Source organism: Microcaecilia unicolor, chromosome 2, assembly GCF_901765095.1.
Source record: "Microcaecilia unicolor chromosome 2, aMicUni1.1, whole genome shotgun sequence".
NCBI lineage: Eukaryota > Metazoa > Chordata > Amphibia > Gymnophiona > Siphonopidae > Microcaecilia > Microcaecilia unicolor.
The window spans coordinates 243152309-243168248 of record NC_044032.1 but is presented as its reverse complement, the minus strand read 5'-3'; the positions used below and the strand labels follow the sequence as shown (position 1 = coordinate 243168248).

Here is a 15940-nt window from a genome sequence, read left to right as displayed (position 1 = left end):
TTTGGAAAAATGGATGTTTACAGACAACATCTTTCCAGTCCCTTGGTCAATTCATGTTTTAGGAAAATTTCAATTCACCGTTTTGAATGCTAAAAAAGAAAAATATTTTTACACAAGAGTAAAATCCATGCCCCCCACTACTGAGCTTGACAATTTTAAATTAAATTTTAAATTAAAATGGTGAAAAGGTGGGATAAAAATAAATAGAGATGTTGATGTAGAAAAGGTTTTTCAACTTTGGATATTTTTAACTGGCTGATATTATAGTCTAGATTGCCCCAGAAAAGATATCACTTTTGAAGACAATAAGGCACCATGGTTTATTAAATACTTTACACAGAGCAGAAAGAAAACTAAATCTGAAGATGCTTTGGAACATTACAAAGTTATACCAACTCATTATTGGGAAATGGCAGGAATAGAAAAACAGGCATATTATACATTTAAGGTCTGAGAATACCAACCCAGAGCAGGTGACATCATTAATACAAAGAATATCTAACTCAACTAGTGCTAATAATCCCTATTCAGTACAGGTGCTAGTAGAGCTATTGCCTGACAGCTTCTTCAGTTGTAAGCTAGGGCATGTTTAGTGAATCAACTGGTGCCTAAATTTCTTTTGAATTTTTTCCTTTAGTGTTATATGTCATCATCTCCCTCTTTTTGGGGATTTCCATTCTTTATTTGGAGGTTTGATAGGTGATCTTTCTTAAATTACTGAGCTGACATTTGCTTAAGACATTTTGGAAAAACTCCTATTTCTGGACAAAATTATCTTTGTGTGAGTATAGATTACAATCAATTAAAAAAAATACATGTGTTTATTGCAGCTCCTCTTCAGCTCTGCCCAAAATATGTCTATGCACTGATTGTGTAAAAATAGATTCCTACTTTTTAAGTGTGTATACTGTACTCATGCACAATTTTACAAGAGCCTTTTAGTGTGTAAAACATGCTATATATGTGGCAAATGCTTTAGAAAACTAATGTCTATATACTACAAAATCATTTTTAAGAAGTGACATTTGTTTTATATATTAAAAACCAACAGCATTTTGTACTTGCATACAGCTAACAATGAAAGGCATGTCTGTTTTGGACATAGGTTTTATAAAGAAAACATCTACAACAACTTTTTTTTTTTTAACATAAAAAAAATCTTTTTTTTTTTTTTTTTGCTGTTTACCAATACAATTATTTCAGATTCAGATTTTTCTAACAAGTACACAACTGTCCTGCAAGACATAAACATTCAAACTAAAATGATAAAGCACTTCAGTTTTACAAGTAAAGATTTCTTAATATCTGTTTTTTTTAAAATTAGTTTTCAACGACTGTAACCATTTCTTCAGAACACTGGAGCTATGCAGTAATTTAATTGCACTGTCATCTGTGGATTCAGTGTCCTTCACTCGATTATTTGTGTGCATCTTGGTTTAGCAGCAATATGTCAAGTGACAAGTGAATAAATCAGTATACAGCTGCTTTCATTTCTCTTCACTTCATAGAAACAAGTGAAAGTGTGAAACCAATCCTAAGACCAATGCAAGATGCAGTACATGAGCTACTGGGATTATAAAGGTTCCTGAAGAAAAAAGTGACATGACTTGTAAAGTCTAGAAAGCTCATGGACTACAACACCCATGGTTTCATCCATAGATTTCATAACCTACACAGACTCCAGTGATCTCCAGGACCAATACAATGCTACTAGAACTCTTACCTCATATTGTTGTTTTTTTAATGTTATACTTCACTTTATAGAAATGATAAGTAGTAGTAGTAGTAGTTTTCCTCACAACTAGCTAGTGACCTGTTTCATTTACATTTTAAAGATAACTGCACTGTACAATTAGGACGGGGAGTTGAAATAGGCACTTAAATCTGTATTTGAACCTTTTTATACAAATATATACAACTCTTTCTTTGGCCCAGCAATTTCCTTCTGCTTCTTTGGGCTTCCTACAAAATTGGAACTAACTTTTATAGGGCTATGGCCCCATGAAATTTCATTTATAATTGCATAGAGATTTTATCCTACTTCATAAGCCACCACCTAGCTCAGACACTGCAATTATGGTCCTTGGCTAGTGGTCAAAGCATGGCGCCTTCTAGAACCGAGTAGTGCACTCTAGTTTGGCCAGTAGGTGTCACCACTGTGCAATGGCCAAGACTCACTAGCTGTGAATACTGCCTCTGCAGCATTTCCTTTCCAGCCAGCTTGAGAAGAAAATGGATGTGATGAACTGAACTTGTGTCCCTCATGACAGTGTGCGGCACTGCCAATGAGCCAGACCATTACTACTGCTATAATTCTTTTCCCCATATAAAAGTTGGTAGATAGGAAGAGCGAATATCTTAATCGTCAACTGTTCATGTGACAAAAATAGTTTTGCTCTGTTGCCTATTAGCTTTCATATACTTAAATGCTAGAAGAGTGTAAGAAATCAAACACTGAGATTCTTTCAGACAAATTTGTTAGTATGTCTAATAAGCAAATTCCAATTAAAAATCCACTTCTAAAGAAGAAATAATCTACAAACTGCATGCTCCCTTTCTGCATGCATTTGCTGATCCTTTGGAAGGTGCAGCCGATACTGGGGTTTGCAGTATTACCTTTTGTTATTACTGGCTGAGATATTCACTACATACAGAAAGAAAGAAAGATCAATTTTATTGGCCTCCTAAGTAAGATTTTTTAAAGAATACAAGTTTATATTTGTCCCCATGGTCTTTTTTTTTTTTTTTTTACTAAACATGTTTATGCAAGTTATGTCTAACAAAAACATAAAGGGTCCAAGGACTATAGAGATTTCAGTAATAAAACTGAAATAAATAGTTACTTCTACTCATCATACCTTAGAATGCTACATAAAACTGAAAAAATATTGCCAGCAGTAGTCAAACTACAGTTTCTAAAACATCTAACACTTATCTCCAAAAATTTTAACAAGTCTCTTCATTGGTCCATATGTTCAACTCTTCGCCGCCGTCTATGGAAAGCCTTTAAGTTCCATTTGGATGGCTCTAGCATGTAGGGTCCATTGTATACAAACAATATAGTCATTTTGTCACCGTATGTTAGATTCTGTAGAAGCTGGGATAAAAAACACAAAAAATTCATCAAAAACCCACATACAAATCATTGCCTCCTTAGTGTAAGGTACATAAACTTTTGGCATTGCCATTTTGTTGCGCCTACCACAGCACAGTTGTTCAGGCACAGGAGTTTTTGTCGCAAGATTTCAGGGCACAGGAATTTTGGATGCCCAAATGGCGCCATCTAAAAGTCTTGTTCCCCTTGCACTCATCTCCGGTACTCCTCAGGAAAGGGGCTGGTGTCTGTTCGTTGCTCCTGCCAGTCTTCCCCCTCCAGTGGGGAGCTTTGGACCCTGCCAAAAGTCCTGCTTCACCCTAGAATACCCACATCCTGTCTGTTTGCTGCAGGTACGTCTCCTCCTTCAAGTGGGCCCCACAGCTGAAGCCAAGGTGTGCTCCCTCCAGCAGGGAGCATTGGAACCCTGCAGGTTCTGGCTTATTGCCTCTTCCCTCTAGACTTCCCCCCCCCCCCTCGCCTCCAACAGTGGGCTCCGCAGCTTCGCTGTAGCCTGAGGTCCCTGAGCAGAAGTGAGATGTGGGTTGTTAGGGGGGACAGAACAGGCTTCCTGAAGAACCATCCTTCCTCACAGGCACTGCCTGGGACAGCCCACATCACCACTCTTCTCAAGGTTCCCAAGCTGCAGCGACGCTGTGGCCAGCTGGAGAAGGGAGGGGAGGAGACTGAAGGGAAGAGGTGGACAAGCTGGGGCTGACCAACCCTGCTAAGACTGCAGAGTTCCAAGGCTTCCTGCTGGAGAGAGTACTCTTTGGCTCCAGCTGCAGGGCCTGCTTAAGGGGGCGGGGGGAGGAGGTGGTAAAACAATCAGGACCTTTCCTGATTTTACTGGAGGCAGTGGGCACTTTGTCCACTGAGAGGAATTTGGAATTTCCACAGGAAGAACTGGTGTCAACTTCTCTTGGCAGTTGGGGGATGGGACTAAAAGGAAGAGGTGGTGCAGCCAGGGCTGGACACATAACCCTGTATTTGGGGGGGGGGGGGGGGGGGGATTTTGCATGCTGCCATTTGGGCGTTCAAAATTCTTGCAGCAAAACCCTTTTGCACCAAAACGGCGATGGGCAAAAGTCGTGCTTCGCCAACTGGATTACTTAGTTCAAATATTATTTCAGCTGGAGGCTGAACATCTGTGCTAGTAGTAAAGTGATGTTTATTCAGGCCACAGCTGATATCAATGAACAGCAACATAATCCAAATTATTTTCATTTTTCAATAATTTATATTCTACTTTAGTGTATACTTTAGCAATTATACTGAACAATTTTGCTTAATAATCATAAGATGTCTTCACTATGCCCAGTGTTTTACTTATTTTATGAACATGCAAGTAATGTGTTCATAATTCAAATAAGGCAATGTGGTGATCACTAGGCTTGCTTTTCTGAAGTAGGCTGTGAAAACGGTAAGGCTGTTTATAGCTATTCTGCAAGCTGTTTTGGTTTCTTTAATTTGTATTTCTTATCTTTTCATTATTTTGCATTCTTTAATTTTTTTAGGACTGCATTTCAATTAAAATTTGCTGCTTATGACTCTGGGCAAGCTGCAATGGGGACACCCCCCCAACATCACTTTAATCAAGCGATTAAAATTTTAATCGAAATGCAGCCCTTATAATTACTTAACTGTACTTAGTGCCCTCTGAAAACAGCAACAGTCATATTTTGTGGTGCTGAAGAGATTGTAAGTAACGCATAAGACGAGAGAGAAACATTTTTCCAGGAGGGCCAAGTGTTTCTATGGCCCTTCAGAGGATGACTGACAAGGTACTAAGATTCTTATGGAAAGGGCAATGGGCTTCAGTACAAGGCACTTAATTTTATATGTACTTTGGAAATGATTTTTTTTTTTATATTAGGTTGTTTTGTGTATTATTTACATTACTGCCATTCTTTGCACTTTTTTGTAGTGGTACTTGTATACTGTTTTGGATGGATGACTCAGCCTGAATTAGTGATACAAAAATGTTTAAATTATATTAAATGGGCGGTAAGACATGCTGGAGCATCTTTGTCCTACACTCTTATTTCCTTGCTATTTGATTGGTGAAAAATTCTATTTACGTTATGCCAGAAAGAAGGGGGAAAACCCAGGCTTCCGTCCACTGAGGTTTGGTACCTCAAGGTCGGATGAAAATGACCAACTTTGTCCAGGCTCAGCAAGTGGGAATACCGGCCGCACTGGATTGGGGGAGGATCCCAAAATTTGGGAGCGGCATCTCAATTAGCCTCTCTGTCCGACAGCTCCCTCTGAGCCAACGTGGCGCATTTGAGGATACAGTGCAAACAACTATAGGAGTGGCGTTGCTGGATGCAGCTCTTCCTCGACTGTTTTTCCCACAGCTGACGTACCATCGCATCCTGTTCAAACTTCTTCTACTAACCTATAAATGTATTCACTCTGCTGCTCCCCAGTATCTCTCCACACTCGTCCTTCCCTACACCCCTTCCCGAGCACTCCGCTCCATGGATAAATCCTTCTTATCTGTTCCCTTCTCCACTACTGCCAACTCCAGACTCCGTGCCTTCTGTCTCGCTGCACCCTACGCCTGGAATAAACTTCCTGAGCCCCTACGTCTTGCCCCATCCTTGGCCACCTTTAAATCTAGACTGAAAGCCCACCTCTTTAACATTGCTTTTGACTCGTAACCACTTGTAACCACTCGCCTCCACCTACCCTCCTCTCTTCCTTCCCGTTCACATTAATTGATTTGATTTGCTTATTTTTTATTTTTTGTTTATTAGATTGTAAGCTCTTTGAGCAGGGACTGTCTTTCTTCTATGTTTGTGCAGCGCTGCGTATGCCTTGTAGCGCTATAGAAATGCTAAATAGTAGTAGTAGTAGTAGTAGTAGTAAGTTGAAGTTGTTTCAACCTTAGCTACCAGAGGGGAACTAATGATTCAAGAGAAATTGGAAACAACTGTTAAACCTCTTGTTAGACCATCTGAAATTACCCTTGAAGCAATTTGGTCTGCACTGGAATTGTTAAACAATGTTTGCTCAGGGATTTCACTGACTTCAACAAAACTCTGACTGCAGAAATTAGAGGAAGAACACACAGTTTCTATTATTAAGATACAAGATTTAGGGTTTCAAGTTCAGCAAGTTGCCCTTGCTCAAGATAAGATGATTTTATATCGTAAGATGGAAAATTTTCATAATTTTACAAGCCATCTGAAATTGAGACAATTAAAGTTTCCTCAAATGATGACTATGACACCCAAAGACCTATTTTATAGATTTCTGAAGGAAGTTTTTCAATATGTTGACCGTGGTCTTCCTCCTCTGCATAGGATTATATATGTTTCTGGAGTTGTGCAAAAACAACCAGTCACCAGAGCCAAATGATCAACAGTTGTTCTTCAGACAGTCGAAAAGTAACAGCTAGATCTTGATAGCCTTTTTTTGTGTTTTCATACGATAAGGATATGCTACTTTGACTGTTTTTATCTCCTCATAAATCTGAGTGTATTTTTCTTGGCGGGTAGATATCTAACTTCCTGGATGTATTGATATGGGCACAGACGAGGAGGAAGAAATTCCAACAATTGCATTCATAAGTTCTTGCTTTAGGTGTAAAAATTCAGTTCACGTATTCTTGCAAAGTGTGTTCTTCTTAGATTCATATGTATTTTACGATCCCTTGCAGTTACAATTCTTTTTAGAGGGTAAAGTGACAGTTAAAGATTAAAGATTGAATTTTGCTTTTGGTCATAAATCTCTGAACTTTAATTGAGCTTGGTGAACTACCGGTTTTCTCCCTGATATACTATCCTTTCCATGTGGTAGGCCTTGGATCTATCCATATGTGGACTAATTAAGTGGATTAACTGGATATGTATTTCTTTGAATTATATTCCAAAGTTAATGCTTTCTCTTGCTAACTCCACTGTAATTCTTGTTCAAAGATTTTCTTTGATTGTATAAATATTAATTATACTAAATGGAGAAACAATACAGGGGAGTAAGATGGCATCAGCAGAGGTGAGGCTCACTGAGTTCTCTGTACTGGAAGCTAACTTACTGTCAGGATGAAAAAGGGTAAAGTGAGGAGCTTTCCACTGTAAATTTTGCCACATCCCTCCAATGGTTCCTTAAATTGGAAATTGGAGAGGACAAGCTTTAATAGAGTCCTTGGAAGCATTGGTGTTCATTTTGGACTTTTGGAAACATCTTTAAGCTCCAAAGTTTGACGAAATCCAGTATTTTTCCACATTTTTTCAGCTTTACAAGATATTGTTCCCTGTATTCATCTATTTGAGATCCGTTGTACTTTTTGAATGCTAATCTTTTTGCCTTTATTGTTTCAGCCACCACTGAACCTTGAATCCTTCCCTGGATGTAGGTAGCAAATAAACCTACATCCAGGGAAGGAAAATAGTGTTTGCTAATTGACCATTCAGAACTCAGCCAAATCTGGCCACTATGACATTCTATATAGTTGGTAGATATGAAGCTTCGAGATTTGAAGTATGAGCTATTCCCAATCCTAGGGGATGAGACCTCATTTGTTGATATAGAACTCTGCAACTTGATTGTCCATCTGAAACAGAATGATTTTATTCAACATCAGATGTTAGAAAGCTAGAACAATAATTTTGAAGGATACAGTTCTGAAAGATTGATGTACAAATACATGTCCTGGGGAGATTAACGATCAAAAGTTCAAATAGCTTAGGTGTGTGCAACCCAATGCAAAAGTAACACCATAGGCCAGGGATCCTCAAATCCAGTCCTCAATGTCCACAACCCAGCATGGTTTACAGGAATCCTCCCCCAGTCCTGAAAACCAGGCTGGGTTGTGGACCTTAAGGACTGGATTTGAGGACCCTTGCTATAGACAGCTGGTGGCTCAACTGCTTGGGAAGGCTCAAGTGAAGCAGGGCCAGGTGAGTAAAAATCATTGGGGTGGGGTTTATTTCTTGGCTTGAACTCATAATTGTTTTGACATCTCAAGAAATAACTGCAGTATTGGCAGTTCAGCACCTGCGGGGCACATGAGGCAGTTGGGGGGGGGGGGGGGGGTGTCATAGTCACAGTCTTTTCCTCAGCCACTTAACACACACACATATGCTCCTTAATATGGCATTAAATCCAAACATATATCCTGCATCCACAGAACCCTGCCCCCTCCCCAACCATCTGTGCAGGACAGAGTTAGGACATTTCCCCATATAAAAAAAGAAGTTCTGATTCTAATATAATCTCAGTAAGAGCATTTTATCAGTACCAGGCAGACTGTGAAGTAGTATAAGACCAAAAGGTCTCTCAGGACCTAGAACAATCTACCATGCCAGCACTAACTTCCAAATTTCACACAAGACCCCAACCTTTGAAAAGGTAGTGTGGAATATAGTAAAGGCATGGTTAATTTGAGCCTAAAGAAATTAAGGAAAAATAACCCTAATTTGATAGTAGAAAATGCAGAGACTTTCTCTTATCAGTCTTTTCCCTGACCCTAGAAAAGACCCCAAGCTATGTAGATTGATTACTCTTGAGGGTTTGAAAGAACCCAGGCACAGAACCATGCCTACTGAATGATGTTTCTTTTGACTCCTAAGTTTCAATTGACCTGTTTATAGTAAAGCAAATACAATATTTCATAGTCCTAAAACAGACCATCTGTATCTCACCTTTTAATTTATATTTTACTTCTATGTATTCTTGCTGACCTACTGAATCCTGTGATTAAGACCGATTATTAGCAGACCTTCTGATGTAAGTTGTTTGTACAAAAGATTGCTCATATAAAGTGTATGTTAACTCTGGACGGTAAAAAGTTCATGAAGCACAACTGATTCAATTTGCCAGTGGTCTTTCCTTTGAACTTTCTTCATTGCTAGCAATACCTTTTGTTCTGAAATAAAGGAACCTTAAACAATCATCCTGCTGCTGATGGAATAGGAGCTAGTGGCATAAGATTTTGAGATTCCTCTCAGCATATTCATTATGGGAAATCAAAAAAGCAAATACGAGACGTTGTTTTCAGGGCCAGCAGCTTACATAAAAGTAAACCATGGAATTGCTTCTTGCAACTATTTGGAAAAATGGTATAGTTATAGCAGAAATAATTCTGATTTATGTTTCCCAATAAATGGAAACAAATTACCTTTAAACATGAAGAATTAATTTAAGAGAAATTTTGGAACAAAAGAAAATGGCCTTAGACCAGTGGACCCAGTATTTTAAATGGTATGAGGAATGTTTGAAATATGATCAAGCACATGCTCTGTCAGGTTTGAAAAATACAAGGGATGAAAAACTTTGATCAAATCAAAGGTGAAATGGAACAGAAATTAGCTGAGGTTAAAAATAAAGCTGATTATTTTGAAAAAAAGATGTGCTTCTTTGTATCCGGTACTTCAGCCCAATGCCCCACCTCCTGATTATCATGCAGAAGATAACACAGAGAAAGATATAGCACATCTTTTTCTGTCATGCAGATGGGGGATAAGTGGTAGAAATCCTGATGTATTTTCATCTGATTCAGAGACACCTCAGGAAAAAAAAAATCATTTGTTCTTCCAGAAACAGGAGGTAAATTAGACAGTGTGACAAGAGACAATATGATGCAACATTTAATGCAGTGGGCTCAGCCTAAATCTATACAGGCTGGAGCAGAGTTAGAAGGAATGTATAATGATTTGTCTCTTAATGAGTTGCAAGAAATATATAGAAAAGCTAAAGATATTCATGACACAAAAGCAAAGGGTTTACTTAAATATTTGCTGACATGGGCTAATTGTAAAAGTGTTGACACTTATGCGAAATTAGAAAAAGATTATAAAAAAATCGTCTTATCCTGAATTATGCGCCATGCACCAAAACAAGTCTAGGCTTCGGCACACAGAAGCTGTTAGTAAGCAGGACCCGGAATTAGAGACAGACAGGGTTACAGCTTATCCATTATGATTGTTGCCTGGGGAACAATATAAATTAGTGAGAGTCCCAGTTCCTTGGAATGTCTCTGAGATTAGAGCCATGGCCAAAGATTTTCCTGATATTGAGGAAGATCCAGTAAAGTGGTAGAAAGAACTGCATAGTGTGTTTGATGGTTATAATCCCACTTACACTGAGAGCTCTTCTTCCTGATACCAAATTAAGTATACTCCTCAAGGAAGCTAAATAATTCACAGAGGATCCAAATACTGATTATTCAGAGGATGACAGCTTAGATGAAATTAAAGCTAAATGTAATGAAATAGTGACTAAAGGTATAGAATTATACAAAACAAAGGCTGACTGGAGTAGAATAAATGCATGTCAACAGAATCCTGGAGAAGATTCCTCTAAATATTGGGGCTGACTGGCAAATGAATTTAAGAAATATTCTGAAACAGACAATGCTATCTTAGCTTTCCCCAAGCTCTGAACACATCAGTTATGGGAGTCTGTGCCTGAAATAATCCTACTGCATCGAGTACACTTCTTAAAGCCACTTGGCACCCTCTCTGACATGGAGGAGAAAAACAGCCAATGCAAGGTCAACAGGCTCTATGGCTTGGGAGATTGAGTAGTTGCGTATGCAAAAATGGTTGGTGCTTCCCGGGCAAAAGAAGGGATGACAAATGAAAAATAAGGTAAAAAATGAATAGTTTGATATTAACGCAGAAAAATGAAGAAAAAATATCCCAAAAAAGGGAAGGTACCAAAAAGGCAAAGGTTTAACACGCTGAGGAGAGATCAGAAAATCAAATTCTCTGCTCCATGGAAAACGATAGACTGCTGGTCCCGCGCTTGAGTGTCGAGCATGCGTAGTGGGGGCAGTGCCTCAAAGTTTTTAATTGACAGTGCACTTGGCAGTGTCCACACCAGGCTCTGTGAATGACGTCACCCACATGTGAGAATATTATGCCTGCTTGTCCTTGGAGAACTCCCAATTAAGGCCAATTGGGATTTAGGAGTGGTTACAGTACTGAAACTGTAGTGACAACACTTATATCCAATGTTAAAAGAGAGATTAGTTTGGGTAGACAAGTTTTGCTATTTCAATTTGACATGTCCAGTGCGTTCGACTTAGTCGATCATGATATTTTGTTGAGTACAATGAGTGATTATGGTATTGCTGGAGCAGTTTTGAATTAGTTCAAAGTTCTTCCTAAGAGGCAGTATCAGGTAAAAATGGGGGAGTTTTCTCCAAAATGGTCATCAGTATGTAGTGTTCTGCAGGGTTCCCCACTGTCACCAACACTATTCAATATTCTGTTGGCCCCTTTGGGACACAGGTTGAAGGCACTGGAGCTGCACCCTTTTATTTATGTGGATGATATAACAACTTTTACTCCTCTACATGGAACTACTTCATCAATAACAATTATGATTAAACAAGTGCTGGACTTCCTACAATCATGGGCAAGGTTGGTTAAATTGAAAGTAAACCCAGAAAAGATGAAATTTTTGATTGTCAGCCATCCACGTAAATTTTATTCTATCAATAACGTTGTAACTTGTATCTCTTTTGCTTGAAACTTCTGACTCCGAATTAGCAACGGCCGCAACTTTGGTTGCGACCGTTGCACTTTTGCCAGATAAAGATTGGATCCGTCTATTTTTCCGTAATAAAGATAAACCTTTTTTAGGTTATAAAATATTATTATTTCCTGATGTCTCTAAGGAGACGCGTAGACGGAGGAAACAATTTTTGCTCCTTAAGCCTGAAATACTGCACTTGGGGGGTACCTTTTTTTTAAGATACCCCTGCAAGTGCATAGTGAGACTTGATGAGAAGAAATATGTATTTACAGAACCAATTCATATGTCTACTCTTATAGCCTCGGTGAAAAATGATAAGCGCTAATGGAATAATTAACTCTTCTCAGTAGAGTCCGTGTTAACCTTTATTAATTTCCTTTTGCTTTGCTCCCCTTGAATTCCTAAATTTTGGATCCCTAATTTATGGACTTGAGTATCACTATTTACCTAATTGAAAGTTGATTTCTTTTGTTATATCTTACTTGTATGATACTTTTCCAATCAAGATGAGTCTTGTAAATTTGACTAAATTGTATAAATAAAAAATTAAAAAAATAATAATAATATTGTAACTAATGGGGCCATTTATAAGACTGAATCACAGCTGAAAATATTGGGGGTGATTCTAGATAGTACACTTTCCTTTCAACCTCATGTTCAAATTTTGTCCACTACACGGTTTAGATTACTGTGGAGATTAAGATGTGTTAGATCATGTATGTAGATCATTTATGTAGGCTGTATTGCAACCATTCGGAGGCGAGTTCAAATATTATAAAATACAGCGGCTTGCTTGATTTATAAAATTTTCAGGTTTGAGAATGCCAAACCCTTGCTTTAAAATGTTCATTGGTTGCCAATTGACACACACTCTGGTTTTAGGTTATGTTGCTTGTTTTTTTAAAATCATTCATGGCTTAGCCCACCATATATGCTTTCGATACTTGAATTTCTTGGTAAGAACTATGTTACTAGCTCAAGACAGTATTTGAGATTGCAATTTCCTTTGCCCTATAGGGTTGTCCACAAAACTGAATTAGAATAATCTTTTACCTACCAAGCTGCCAAGTGGTGGAATAAATTACCAAAATGTATAAACCATCAATTTAACTATGTAATGTTTCAGAAAGCTTTAAAAACTTGGCTATTTCAGAAGTTGGTATTGCTTAAATAGTTGTATGGGATGGGTTTTGCTTTGATTATCCTATTGGATGTTATTATACAGGGTTATTCCTTATATTGTTGTAATTCTAGGATTATGTTCCTAATTTTTCTCTGACTGTAAGCTGCATTGATCCAGTTTTGGAATATGTGGCATATAAGCATTGACTGTAATGTAATGTAATGGTTGTTAGCAGCCAATTATTGTCACTGATTGGCTCATTAATCAATTGTTATATGCACAAATCTGCAATGTGCACCGAGTTGCACATGCAATTTTAGTCGCCATATATAGAATCCGTATGTCAGTGAAGTGCCTGGTAATGATTAGAACTCCTGAAGTGATGGCAATACCATCATATTAGGGCTGCTGATTTTACGTTTTAACCAATAAAACACCCCCAATACACACACACAAAAAAAAATTTAAACTAGGTGTTTACTGGATAAACAAGAGGAAAAATGTCACTTCCCCTAGAACTCTCACCCTACTCTGGCTTGTCTTGTATCTTCCACTCGGTTTTTGTGCCTATTCTGTACTAACAATGTCTAAGTGACACAAACCTACATGATTGATTCCTCTGGCAGATGAGAACACTAATAATACTAATTTTTTATACCCTCAAATCCCCCTCTTAATTAGCTGGAAAATAAATACCTAAATTTACAAGTCATGAACACCTAGGAACAGAAGGCCTAATTATTTTCTATCCATTCAACCTGGAGGATATGACATAAGGTCTACAGTGTTTAGGTGTATCAGTGTTGCTGTAAATGTATGTGGATTTTGTTTTGTGGTGCTATTGAGAATTATTTACTTCAGGTCCAAGGGACAGTAAATGTTCACCTCATTTGGAAGTGAGAGTGCTTGGTATTTTAGACACAAGGCAGCCCATTTTACATAGGACATTAAGGGAGGAATAGAGACATCCTGGTCAGGAAGTGCACAATTCCCCTTGTATTTTACAAAAGATTCTGCTGAACACAGAGCCCCCTTGAAAAACACCTAGGGAGGATGTTGAAAGCCTGCCATGTCAAGTAGGAGCGGTGTTTTTACAAAAAACAAATGTAAAACACTGCATCCCAATGCGAACGTGTTGCTATATCCAGGGACATTGTAGGTTCCTGGCTATAGCAACAGGATAGTGTGCCCCATGCCAGGTCCACTACCCATTCTGGGGCTGGTGTTAGGGTAAGATTCCTCTCCTACCCCCAAACACATATAAAACACCCTGGGCCCTTCCAGCCCCCTTGAAAGACAAAGTAGCCCCCCTTTTAAGGGAGTTTCCCTGGCAGTTTAGAGGGGAGCAGGAGTGTCATGGAGGTGTCCAGGGGGAAGGATGCTTTATATCTGAAAGGGAAGGTGTTGGAGAGGGTTCTGTTTGCTTTTGTACCTGCCCCTTCAAGCTGGTATTTGTGCGTGCCTTGAGGCCCAAATAAAAGCTGATGTAGAAAATGTTTACTTTAAAGGTGGTTTCCCCACTGTAAAATGGGAAGTTCACATCTATTTTTTTTTGGCACTGTCAAACCATACCTGGCATCTCAGGGGTTCTACACATGCAAATGGCAGTGTTCTAAAATAGCTATTTGCGAATATTTGCAATCTAGGCATGTAAATGCTTCTAAAATAATTTCCATTATGTCACAGCTACATTGCTATAGTATCTGATGTTTACTAGGGAATGGACAGTATTAGAAAATACAGTTTGATGTACGCAATGTGGATTGGGAATTACTGGTTCAGAAAGGTATCAAGGCATGTCCAAGGAGTAAACTCATTTGTTGGAGATATGGTGTTCTCTGTATTTTAAGTCACTCTATATGCATCTTGCTGTGGAAAGTATACTACAGACCTACTGTTTGTATGGATTAATGGGATTTCCTGTGTGGAATATTTCTTTGGGAAAATGTGAGATATTCTGGTCTGTGTGCAACAGATAACCTTTTCATATCTGTAGGACAGAGTCAGATAACCTGTGAATAGGAGTGCTCGTGTTACGCACCAAACCTGTTGTGGGTATTGCAGGCTCACTACAGGAATGTGCTTTGCTTTCTTATGTATTAGCATCTTGTGCAATTAAAAGAAATATTGTTGTCAATATTTTTTATATGGGTAGAAAAGGATGTAAGAGGGCTCTTATTCTCCTTTACTAGTGCCTGTGTTTCTCCATTGAGAAGCATATGAAATGTACCAGAACAGTGAGAGAAGGAGGAAACAAACCACTACTTAAAGTGAATCTTCAAAGTGTCCAAAAATGGTACTATCAGTGTGTCCATTTGAAGTGGTAGTAGCTTATTAAGGAGCTCTAGAGAATTAAGAAAATGAGAAGCTAGATATGATGTTTCTCTGCTCCTGGAAATGAAACCTGTGTTCTGAGGAGCCAGTTGCTGGCCAAGCAGTCAGAAGGGAAGGACTGAATCAGAGTTTCATGAGGGGGCTGTGAGAGGTGCATGATTGCAGTTCTGACAAGCTCAAGTGTTATATGATACAGTCTGAAAGGAAGAGTATAAGCAATACTCATTCAGTGCTGAACACAGAAACCAGAGAGAAAGACAGGTGAAAAGGTGAACAAAACTGAGGAGTCCATGAAAGGAGAACAGGGTCTGCCCACAAAGAGGCAGAAGAAAGGATCCTATTCCAATGCACTGCACACATTCCAATGTTGTTGTTATTTGTGAGTAAGACACTGTATTTTGGACTTAAAGAATTACTTTTCCCAGTAATGGCTTTATTTTTGGAACACCACATCAGCATCTGGTGTCCTCATAACAAGGAAACTATGCTTAGTGCCTTGATGCTTAGCAATCCCTTCCCCCCGTCAAAGGATCCATGCCAAGTCCTCCCTAGGTAGTTTATGGAATGGTGACTTTATCCCAGTAAGCTGGGTAAAGAGTTCACAAAGTAGGGCTACATGTATAATGAAAGACATTATTAAGTCAATAAACTAAACTATTACATACCTTTGGCGTAATAAGGAAATACTGAGATGTGTTTTCCTTGCAAGCAGTTTTCACAACCATCTCAAAAACTCTCCTCTCATTGACGGGATCCATTCCCTTTAGATAAATAACAAAACATTTAGAAAGGAAAAATAATTTTACAAGAGTGGTTTACACCATTGTTGTTATCCATGCTGATGTTACTTACTTGAAAGCTGACCTTATTAACAAATGAACATGCTGAAAACAGGAGCC

At 38.6% G+C, this 15940-nt stretch overlaps 1 protein-coding gene across 1 annotated transcript in view; it reads right to left on the bottom strand.

Annotated features, from left to right (window-relative positions):
- Positions 1-306: 306 nt before the first annotated feature.
- SMC5 (structural maintenance of chromosomes 5) overlaps positions 307-15940 on the bottom strand; it is a 201628-nt gene continuing 185994 nt past the window's right edge. The window contains 2 exon segments of the mRNA XM_030193855.1: positions 307-3097; positions 15707-15802. Coding sequence (XP_030049715.1) covers positions 2960-3097; positions 15707-15802 — 234 coding nt within the window. The 3' untranslated portion in view covers positions 307-2959.